Raw genomic sequence first — 11,288 nt, 5'->3', positions numbered from 1 at the left:
ACTAGACCACAAGACCGTGTAATATTCTTTATTTATTTCAAGAGAACTGGCATTATGAGGCCTTCTGGATTTGCGGGGGGTTTTTTTTTTTTTTTCTCAGCGACAAAGATGAGGAGGTAGCCTACAACTCCAGGAAAAGGAGGTAACCCTAAGCAACCCTCGAACTCACCACACAAACGAAGACAACAACGACGGCGACATCGACGCGAAGATGTCTAGCCAACAGAGGCAGGCTTTCGAGAAGCAAAGCCGTATGCTTGAAAGTCGACGAAAAGTCGTCGAGGATCTTATACTCCCGCTGCTAGAGGCATTCGAAGCCAAATGCGCGAAGTACAAGGACGAACTGAACGCGTCCGCGATCGACACAACACTGAACACCATCGAGACCATGACCGCCACACTCATGGTCACCCTTCTCAACGGGTCGCCCCCCGCTGACGCCACCGCCACCCGGACTGAGACGACAAATGACACCAACAAGACGAAGGCCGGATCTACCCAGGCTCAGAAGACGAAGCCGGCCGACCAGCGGGCCCCCCCGACGCGACAAGAGGCGCCCGAACCGAAGGCAACGTATGCAGGAGTTGCCGGCAACGCAGTAGCCCAACCCGCTACTACGAAGGCTGCCCAGCAAGGTGGCCAACCCTCCAACGAGCCCAAGCAGTCGGGTGAGTGGGAGGCCGTCTCTAGCAAGAGACAGAAGAAGAGAAAGAGAGCTGCCGCCAAAAGCTCCGAAACCCCCAGCCCTGAGAAACGCGTCTCCAAGCCGGAAGCGCGCCAGGATGACCGAATCTTCGTCCGCTTGGTCAGCGGATCCGACAAACGTGAAGCAGACAGCTTCATTGTAACGAACCAGCTGCGCGCACTGAGTGACAGCATCAAAGGGGCGCTACTTGGCGCCTATCACATTAGGACTGGCTTTGCCCTAAAGCCGCGCAACGCGGAGGGCCGCACTGCACTCCTGGAGCAGTCAGAAGCCATTAAGGAATGGTTCGGTCCCGGCACTACTATCGACAAGGCGTCCGTGTGTGACGCCTACATAGTTGGGCCTGTAAACAGATACATCAGCCTGGGCAGTGCTGGTAGCGCTGAAGTCACACCCGACATGATTGCGGAGTGCTTCGAGGCGGCCACCAAAGCCACCCCCGAACACGTCAGCCCAAGCTACAAGGGCAACGAAGCGACCTTCGTGGTCAAAATCCCAGCCGAGGGTACAAAGGTCCCTAGACAAATTAGGATGGGATCCAGACTTATTCTCACCCGCCTTCTGCTAGAGAGGCCCAAGGCGCACAAGCAGTGCACCAAGTGCTATGCTTGGCACAATGAGAAGCTCTGCGCGAGAGCCCAGCTGTGCAGACACTGCGGCTCTAGCGAACACGCAAGCGATGAACACCCCACTTGCTGCACCGTGCCACACGAATGCGTGTCTAAGTGCATAATTTGCCGAGGCCCACACCCGGCAGACGACCCGGAATGCCCTCTCCGAAACAGAAACCTTAGCGCGCAGGAGAAGCGAGAAACCCGCACAGCGCAGCAGGAGAAGTACGTGGGAGTCCGCAATGAAAAGTGCGGGAAAATCCCCAGATCTCAGGGAATCACAGAGCTAGAAACCTTAACAGACCCACCAGCCGCGAGACAGGAGACTAGCGTGGCGGTAGAGGACCTGACTTCCCAGGAGCCTCCGGCCGCCCAGCCCCACCTCCCAGCCCCGGAGGCCCCAGACGTGGAGACACAGGGTTCGGAGCAGGACACGCCAAGGACGCGCGCCTCAAGAGAGCCCAGTAGTGCCCCCAAGCCAATCCGCACTAGCAAGCGGACCGCCAATCGACCCAAGCCCAGTGATAACTAATGTATAGTACAAACACACAAGGAATCAACGGGCTGAAAATATTTCAGTTCAATGCTCATCGTGGTTACAACAACCACATTGCCGCCATTCAGACGGCAATAGCAGTAAAAGCGGACATAGTTTGCGTCCAAGAACCATACATTGGGAGAGATTTAGCAGAAGCGAAGACGGTTTACGTTGGATACTACCGCACCTATGCACCATGCGCGAAGTGGGTAGAGCGTCCAAGAACGATGACGTACGTCCGAAAGGACCTAGTCTCAGAGCAAGTCACGACAGCCGACAACATGGGACATCGTGACATGGTGATTGTGCGCCTGAGCCAAGGGACCATGATTGCCAACATATACAACCCAAACCCGGGAGACGATCAACGCTGGATAGCCGCCGCTAAAACACAGGAAATCGTGCGGGGGCAGAAAGCAATACTGTGCGGAGACTGGAACACACACTCACCCATGTGGGATAGTGAATCCAACGAGTCCTCCGACAGTGACAAACTGGTAGATTGGGTTGAGGAGTCGGGGGCCGTCCTCTTGAACGTCCCAGACATCGCAACCTGTCATGCCAACCCAGCATCCCCCTCGGTGATAGACTTGTCATTCGCCACGGTGGAGCTCAACACAGGACACCTCTGCACCACGGAAGTACGCAGTGATCTCGACTGCGGGAGCGACCATGAGGTGTTGATCACGACGGTCACTGGAGCCCCCGCTCAAAGATCCGGTCGCACGGCAAGGTACAAGATGGACCAGATGGACAAAGAAAGGTTTCTGAAGCTGTGCGCAGAAGAAGCCGCTGGCCTCTCAATACATCAAATGACAACTCCAGAGGAGATCGACCTAGGAGCCAGGAGGATCGGAGAAGCTATGACCCGGGCTCTGGATAGGTCCACCCCCAAGACTGTTGGCAAGGGGACTGGAAAACGATGGTGGAACAGTGACTGTGACTCTGCAGTCCGAGAGTTACGCCGAGCGAAAGTTGCGTGGCTGGCACACCGGGGAAACGATGTGTTCGAGCTGTACAAGGCCAAGCGTAAGATTTTCCACGCAGAAGTGCGCAAGGCCAAGAAGGAAATGTGGAAGCGGAACATCGAGGCCATCCAGGAACCGGGTGACGTCTTCAAGGCACTGAGATGGACGCGGGCTGCGGCCACGTACAGCATGCCTCCTCTGGCTTCAGGGAGCAGAACGGCGTCCACGACAACCGAAAAGGCGCTGCTCCTCCTAGACACTCATACACAAGCCGAAGAGTTAGAAGAAGAAGCAACCGAAAACTTGAGCAACCGACGAGATAGGGCAGCACGAGAACTTGGTGAAGTGACCGAAGAGGAAGTCCGCACCGCGCTCTTCCGACCGGGCAACACAGCGCCAGGTACAGACGGCATCCCTAACAGCGCCTGGAAGACCGCATGGAAAGTTCTGGGTCCACACTTGACGGCACTGTTCCGAGACTGTCTGGAGGTTGGTTGGCATCCGAAATCCTTCAAGACAGCCGTTCTGGTAGTCATCCCGAAACCAGGGCGAGATAAATCGCTCCCAAGAAGCTACAGGCTCATCTCACTCCTCTCGACGTTGGGAAAGGGTCTGGAAAGACTGGTGGCACGTCGCCTGGCGGTCCAAGCAGTTGAACTCAAGATCATCCCCCGCGCCTACGCTAGCGCAGTGCCACGGCGCGCGGCTGCGGACCTGACACTAGCTCTGGCGGACAAGATAAAAGGGAGGTCAAGGTACAAAGAGACAACCACTTTCGCCACATACGACATTAAGGGTGCGTTTGACGCCGTGAAGCGAAGACAAATGGTCCGCCGGCTCAGGCAGCAAGGGTGGCCAACGAAGCTGATCAGGTGGGTCGAATCTTTCCTGACCGGGCGAGAGGTCTCTCTGTCCATAGAAGGAGGGGAAGCGGTCACTAGGAAAGTAGGAGGCAGTCTGCCTCAAGGCTCCCCGGTGTCCCCCATCCTCTACATGCTATATATGGCGGACTTGCACAGCACGTGCATGGGACTTGGATACGCAGATGACGGCCTGCTCGCGGTATCGTCAAGAAATGCAAAGACAAACAATCTCTCTATCACCGAACTTCTGTCCAAGGTCGATAGGTGGTGCAGAGAAAACGAACTCGAGCTAGACTGGGACAAGACAGGACTGCTACACTGTCGGCCTGGTGGCTGCTCAGCCAAGAACACCGTCGAGCTTCCGAATGGCAACATCCTGAAGCCGTCAAAGTCCTTGAGATGGCTTGGCGTGTGGTGGGACTCTGCTTTCAACTTCGCGGAGCACGCAAAACAGGTCACGGCCAAGGCCAAGAGAACTACCAACGCCCTTCGCGCACTTGCTGGAGTGTACCATGGCACCCCGGTGAAGAGCCTGCTACATGTGGTGAGGAGCTGCGTGCTCCCGCAACTGACATATGCGTCATCCACGTGGTCTTCCTTCATGCATAAAACCAGAGGGACTCAGAGATTGGAACTGGCACTGAGAGCTGCCCTTAGAGCTGCCCTGCCAGTCTATTGCACGACGCCCATCAAGCTACTGCACATCTTTTCCGCGGTGCCGACCATGGAGATGCTGCTCAGAGACTATGAGAGGGCTGCTGCCATCCGCGCGTCTACGGTAGACAACTACCACCCTTTGTACATCACAGAGCTAGGTGGTCACATAGACGAGTACAAGAAGATGCTTCCGAATCCTATACACGAGTCCGAGAAACTTCTTCCAGAAGAGAAGGGCCCACCGGAGCCCCTGCCCCCGCAGCTGGACAAAGAGGAGGCTGCTGAGCAGCACCAAAGAGAAGTCGCCGAGTCAAACCCAAACACTGTATGGGCCTACTCAGATGGCTCGCGCGACGAGAACGGCAGAACAGGAGCAGGCTGGGCGATCTTCTGCGGAGGCACCAAGCTTTGCGAAGGGTTTGGGTCCTGTGGTACCCTGCGAGAAGTTGCGGATGCCGAGGCTGTCGCTGCCGTCAACGCGGTCCGAGCAGCTGTCGAAAATGCTCCTCCGGAGGCGGGTAGCCTGTACCTGTGCCTCGATAACCTGGGCGTAGCGCAACGCATCGCCTGCAGATCCAAAAAGAATGGCACATCCCAAGGAGAGGTTGATGAGATCCGCCGGTTGCTTCACGACTGGAAGGGAGGCACCGAGCACTTGTCACTGGATGCAGCGGTTGCCGCTGTTAGATGGGTCCCGGGCCACACCAACGTCCCTGGAAACGAGCTCGTCGACGGGCTGGCAAAGAGAGGATGTGAGAGCGAGGTCCTGCTTGTCAGGCCTGGAGGCATGTCCCTTGCGTCAGCACGCAGATGGAAGAAGTTGCAGTTGAACGCCGAGTTCAAGGCGTGGACCGAGAGTTGCGAGCCTAGAAGCCACATTGGGGCTCGCTTCGAGTCGACAAACGCCTACAAGGTTGACTGGCTTAAGGGCCAACACAGATCCACCATTGCTCGCATCCTGACTGCCCGAGCGGGCCATGGCGACTTCGCGGAGTATCATGACCGGTTCGACCACACAGAGGCCGAGAAGAACTGCCCGCTTTGCCAGCAGCCAAAGGAACCCTTCCACCCTTGGTCCTGTGTGAGCAACAAGCGACGACTGCGGAAGAACTTTGTCAAAAAGCTACTCCGCAAAAACAGCTCATGCAAGTATCTTGCAAAGAGATTGGAGGTGAAATGGCGCCATTACAGAGCGCACGCACCGAGAGAGGCGACCCCATCAACGGGCGCAACAATTTCAGAGGATGAACGAGCGAGGGGGAGCGGGGGGAGGTGATGAGAGTGGTTTTGTTTTTTGCTGTGTTTCTGCGTGTTTTGTGTTCTTTCATTTTCTTTGCTATTCCCTTTTTTTTTTTTTTTTTTTTTTTTTTTTTTTTACTTGTTTTCTTTTGCTCATAGCGGAGTGTGGACCACTGGTTCTTCGGGGCTTGGGGATGGTGCGCCATCCCGAACACACAGAAACGATGGGCGTGTCGAGCGGAGGACTTTAAACTTCCGTCCGGTAACCAATCCGGCGTCGTGTGATCTTAGTGATTTTGGTAGACGATAAATATAGTCAAGTCAAGTCAAGATGAGGAGGTAGCCAGACATCTAGAAGACCTGCGCATGGCGTGGCCTGATACGGTGTGGGCATACTCAGACGGGGCGAAAGTTAAAGACGGCGGCGCAGGGGCCGGGTGGACCCTGGTGGTAGACAATACGACCTGCGCCGAAGGTAGCAAACCATTGGGCACCTGGCAAGAAGTGGCTGACGCTGAGGCAATCGCAGCCCTACACGCCGTGCAAGCGGCCCACGAGCTACCGCAAGAGACGACCGGCGACCTCTACCTGTGTCTTGACAACAGGGGCATTGTGAACCGTCTGAATGCAGAAGAGGGCGACCTGGGACATCCCAAACAGTCATCGACGAGACGAGACGACTCCTGGCAAGCTGGAAGCTGAGACAGGGCGGGCCCTTTGCGCCAAAGGCAAGAGTCAGATGGGTACCGGGCCACAAGAACATCCCCGGCAATGAAAGAGCCGACCGGTTAGCCAGAGGGGTTGCTGGGACTGAAGTTGGCGGGCTCGAGATGTCGCTCTCCAGGGCAAAACGTTGGTGCTGGGAGCAAGCCGCCACAGAGTTCAAGACGTGGTGGGGGGCACAGAACGGGCCTTCCCATATAGACAAGCCAGAGCCCGTCGAACCTTGGAAGTTCAAGGACTACAGGGAACATGACCGACTCGATATTGGCACATTGATGGCAGCAATTTCTGGACACGGCGACTTTGCCACGTACCACCAGAGGTTCGAGCACACCGGGGCCGCTCACGATTGTCCGAGATGTGGACAGGAGAAGACCCCATGGCACCCGTGGACGTGTGACTCGATCCCACAGAGGCTACGGCTGACGGAGAGACTCGTTAAAAAGCTTCTCCCTACAGTCAAAGGATGCAAGCAGCTCCTCAAGAAGTTGAAGAGGGTGAGAGAGGAATGACCAGCTGCGATGGCGTTTGGCGTGGTGTGATTTTGTATTTCTGTTTTGTCTTTGGGTGCTTTCTTTCGTGTATTACTTGCTTCTTTTTCTTGTTCTGTTTTCTGATTCTTTTTTTTTTTTTTTTCATTATCACAGTCTTCATGTATCCCCCCTGATGTATCCCGCGCCAGGAGGTGCTTATCACCACAGGGAAATCCCGAGTCGGCGTCTACAGTTTCTTCGGAGCTGGGAGACTACGGTCACCAAGGTAGTCCGAATCGGAGGATCCCGGCAGCCGGTTATGCCGCTGCCAGGTTGCCAGGACCTGCCTGGTCATCTTATGAGTGTTTGACGAACACTCCGATTGATGTTAAAATAGTTGAAATGAAATGAAAAAGTATTGCTGCGAAATAACAATAGGTAGACATAAAAGAATAAAATCAAATCAAATCAAATCGGTGTTTTTTTTAATTTTATTTTGTTTCGCACTTGTTTTCTTAAGCATAGTCAAGTGCCTTGACTTGACCTGACCTGTCTTCTTGTTGCTCATAGTTGGCGGAGTTTGGACCATTGGTTCATCGGATCTTGGGGACGGTGCACTATCATGAACACACGGAAACTATCCGGCGTTCCGAGAGGAGGGCACTGAATATCTGTCTAGTAGCCAATCTGAAGTCAAGTCAAGTCTATGGCGCGCACAAGGCGGTACAAGTGCGAGTCTTGCCATGCTATCAAAGCTCCGGAGCAACTTGAGAATGCTATCCACATAAGCAGAGATTTTGACTGATATCACATTACACAAAGCACCACTCAACACTCAACACTAACGTAGTTGACATGTAGCTAACTAGATTAATTCACAACTAGTTAGTTTATACCTAGATGTTCTGCGTTGTAACACTGCATCCAAGTTGTTGAACTGAGACATATAAGAAGAAATAAATGGAAGAGAGAAGTAGAAATGACAACCCCCCCCAAAGCAAGCCGACTGCTACACAATATGAAGTCTACCTCAAATCCGCCGAGCAAACACAGAAGCCGAGAAAGTAAAGACTAAACAAAGGAGAAGGACAGCACCATAGACTCATGGATTCGTCTGTTTTTAATGGAGGGAGGGAGGTATGAATGTTTAAGAAAGAAAAAGAAAGCAAGACGCAGAACAAGTAGAAATGAATAAAAAGACCCCAACGCTAACCCAAGAAAATAAAACAAAATAAAAAGAGAAGGAAGCCGGCAATTCCACCGGGAATCCGTCCTGTAAATGAGAGAGAGATGGAAGGAAAATAGAGAGAGAAGAAAACAAAAGACCAGAACAAACCAATGTCGGAGAAGGAAATAAAGAAAGAAAAACACCACCCAAAAGTAAAAAGAAAGGCCGTGTGCAAAATACCGTCTAGACGGGCCATGGTTTCAAGGGAACGCTGTTCAACAGCTCAATGTTCGGGACGTTGTATCCAAAGTCCATGATCATAATCTTGGGGAACTGGCCCGTGGTGATCAGCCGGCGATAGTCGCTGCGCGTGCTCAGCACCCAGCTCTCGTGCATGCTGTGGAAGCAATACAGCTCGCGGCCTTGAGCGATATCAAAGACGCGCACGTCAGTGTCGTACGACCCGCTAATCAGGCGGCCCGTGACGCTGTCAAAGTGCAGGCTTCGCACGAGTGAAGTGTGACCTCCGAATTCGTGCAGACAGGCGCCCGTCTGTGCGTCCCACACGCGGATGATCTTGTCGTTGCCGGCAGACGCGACGAAGCGGCCGTCTTCGGAGAATTGTGAGCAGGCCAGGCCCTTGGTGTGGCCCTCGAACTCGCGTACGCAGCGGCCCTCTTCGATGTTCCAGAGCTTGACACGGAAGTCTCCTGAGCACGAAACAATGCTGTTGCCACGCATTTGCACGGCGTTAACAGGCCCAGTGTGGCCGTGGAGCTGGTGGAGTAGGGAGCCGGTCTCACGGTCCAGAACACATATGGTGGTATCCTTGCTACAGGTGACAATGTATTTGTCGTCAAAGGTCAGATCAAGAACAGCGGACGAGTGGTGCTGCAGACGCTTGATAGGTTGGTAATTGTTTTTAGCATCGTGTATGATGCAGTGGGAGTCTGAAGAGCCTGTGATGAGAATGTCGTCGTCGTACTGAAGGCACAGAATCGAAGCGTCATGGTAAATAGGATATGAAACAAGCTCTGGAAGAGAGTGGCGCATCTGGTTTTCGTCGTGTACCCCAGTAACATAGTGCACCATGTTTCCCTTGTCATCGAAGTGGACACTGGGACCACTGAGAACGGCCGGGGGGCCAATAACCATAGTACATTTGTAGGTGCGCATGTCCCAAATGCGAATAGTCCGATCACGAGATCCAGTGATGATTTTGTCTCTACAAGAAGGTGGTTAGCAAATTTGACTGTCTTGGCTGACAATGGAGGGGGGGTGACTAATATCAAGATAACGGGTAGCTTACTCGTCTGATTGAAGACAGTAGATGCTGTCAGTGTGGCCATGGAGCAGGACAGATGAGTTGGCGACGCCAGTCTTCCAATTGGACTCGAGCTGTGCCCTTGCCTTGGCAATCCTTTCCCAGTCTGTGTTTGGTAATATGTAGGGAATTCCACGTCCGGTACCAGGCTGAACAGGACTTGTGGTAGCAAAGGTCTTGGTTGCATTGCGCATAAAGGTTTCTCTCCAAACATGGCTGGTTTGTGTAGCGGTACGCCAAGCACGTGATACAGCGCCCGCAATGTCGAGGTCTTCGACGTCAAGGAGACCCAGAATGCTGATAGCAAGCTCAACGGGTAGCTTGGCAATGAAATCGACTTTGGCGGGGACCTGGCGGTCCATAGAGACTCCATCGTCCACATCACTTTCACCAGTCACCTGAATGCCAATACCGCTCTCGCGGTCGTAGTCTAAGATTGTGAGACCATGACCTGGGTTATAGCTAGTGGCAAAGCGACCGACGAATTTGTTATATGAAAGCTGTGATGGTGAGACAACGGATGTAGGGTCTATTCCCCGGGCAAGGAACTCGTTCTGCATAGCGACCGAAGCCTTGGCGGCAGCGCCAGTCTTGCGGGGGATGATGGGAGGCTCATTGTGGGTGCCTGGCACGGGGAATGTGGGAGACGGCAGCGGGTCGTCATGGATGTGTTCCATCAGGGGCCGCGAATGGCGGAAGCTAGTGGCCTGGCGTAGGCGGTGCCATGTCGAGCCGGAGGACGAAGTGTTGGGGCGGGCGGGAAGGCGTGCGGGCTCGGCAGACGGATTTGACGGGGCGGGGGCTTCAAGAAAGCTGTTGAAGCCCATGAAGCCGCGGAAGGAGACGGAGGCGCGGTGGAAGGCGGCGCGGATGGACGAAGAGTTGCCGGAGTGGCTGACGGTCTGGCGCCGGGTCTTGGGTGACGACGGCGCAGTTACAAAGGGGTCGTCCTCGATAGCAGAAGAGGAGCTGGCGTAGGTCTGGTGAGGGCTGTGGGCGCTGGTGACACCAGATTGGCCTGGCATGTTGTCACCAGGATTGTGGGTGCTGGTGCTGGTGCTGGTGGCGGAGACACTGGATTGGTCCATCATGTTGTCGGTGGTGATGTGAGCATCGTTGGTTGAATTGCTCTTGCTAGATTTGTGTGAAAAAACGAGAGATCGCGAACGTAGGCGCTGCGGCAGCGAAAAGCTCATGCTGCGAGACGGGCGGTTCGTCATGGAAACGGGCGGATGGCTGGAGGGTGGCTTATTATGGCCTTGGGTGAACATGGTCAGTGGGCGTGGGCGCGAGCGCGAGCGAGTGCGGCGAGTTCCAGCGGGTCTTTCAGAGGCGGTAGAGCCTGCATTTTCGGTCTTTTCAGCGACCTGGGCAGTCATTTCAGGGCTGTCGTTGGCGGTTCTGGTGGAGGGGCCAATGGGAATGGCGACTGTGGTGCCATCGTGACTCGCCGTGGAAGGTCCAGCTGCTGGAACGGGCACTGATGGTCTCGCGTTGAAAACAGCCATCGCAACGGTGCGACAATGCCCAGAAGGATCAGGCAGTGGATGGTTATGCGAGGGAAAGGCGGCGCAGCAGAGAGAAGTGGGCGGCTTCGAGCACAGAGAGGACAGGACACGGGCTGCCGGGGCCAAGACGAGGAGGACTGAGAAGACGACGGAAAGGAGGGGAAATAGGGATCCCGTAGCGGCTGGCTATATAGCTACAACAAGTTTATGTTGATAGGAGCCAAGCAGAAACGACAGCGGAAAACCCTGGCAAAGCTGGATTGAAACACGACAAGACAAGAGAACGATGGAACAGAATCGAAGGGAAAAGAAGAGGCGTGAGCAGTGGCGGCGAGGCTCGCGTTTTTGCTGCTGAGGTTATATCAGATCACAGAGGCTAAAGTCAAGCTAAAGCCCGGGGGCTGGAACGGTAGAGCAGGGCTTGAGCGTTGAAAAACACGACAGAGCAGGGTTTTAGTGGAGGGAGCGCCCGAAAAGCACAGAGCCCGCGCTGTAGAAAAAGGGCGTACA

At 54.5% G+C, this 11,288-nt stretch overlaps 3 protein-coding genes across 3 annotated transcripts; 2 read left to right on the top strand and 1 right to left on the bottom strand.

The window, feature by feature from the left end:
* Positions 1 to 211: 211 nt before the first annotated feature.
* On the top strand, positions 212 to 1,849 carry BROUX77_002847 (uncharacterized protein; the record flags this gene model as incomplete). The annotated part of the gene is made up of 1 exon (XM_073747432.1): positions 212 to 1,849. One exon carries the CDS (start codon positions 212 to 214, stop codon positions 1,847 to 1,849), a length of 1,638 nt encoding a protein of 545 aa, XP_073607929.1.
* A 233-nt stretch (positions 1,850 to 2,082) lies between these two features.
* BROUX77_002846 (uncharacterized protein) lies at positions 2,083 to 5,591 on the top strand (the record flags this gene model as incomplete). Its single annotated transcript, XM_073747431.1, has 2 exons — positions 2,083 to 5,424; positions 5,484 to 5,591. The coding sequence occupies 2 exons, from the start codon at positions 2,083 to 2,085 to the stop codon at positions 5,589 to 5,591; spliced, it is 3,450 nt and encodes a 1,149-aa protein (XP_073607928.1).
* A 2,598-nt stretch (positions 5,592 to 8,189) lies between these two features.
* On the bottom strand, positions 8,190 to 10,778 carry BROUX77_002845 (uncharacterized protein; the record flags this gene model as incomplete). The annotated part of the gene is made up of 2 exons (XM_073747430.1): positions 8,190 to 9,171; positions 9,256 to 10,778. 2 exons carry the CDS (start codon positions 10,776 to 10,778, stop codon positions 8,190 to 8,192), a joined length of 2,505 nt encoding a protein of 834 aa, XP_073607927.1.
* Between the last annotated feature and the right edge of the window lie 510 nt (positions 10,779 to 11,288).

The sequence above is a fragment of the Berkeleyomyces rouxiae genome (assembly GCF_048999995.1).
Source record: "Berkeleyomyces rouxiae strain 22BRR77 chromosome Unknown BrBRR77_ptg000002l, whole genome shotgun sequence".
Lineage (NCBI taxonomy): Eukaryota > Fungi > Ascomycota > Sordariomycetes > Microascales > Ceratocystidaceae > Berkeleyomyces > Berkeleyomyces rouxiae.
The sequence above is the reverse complement of the archived record's forward strand: the minus strand, read 5'-3'. Positions and strand labels throughout refer to the sequence as shown.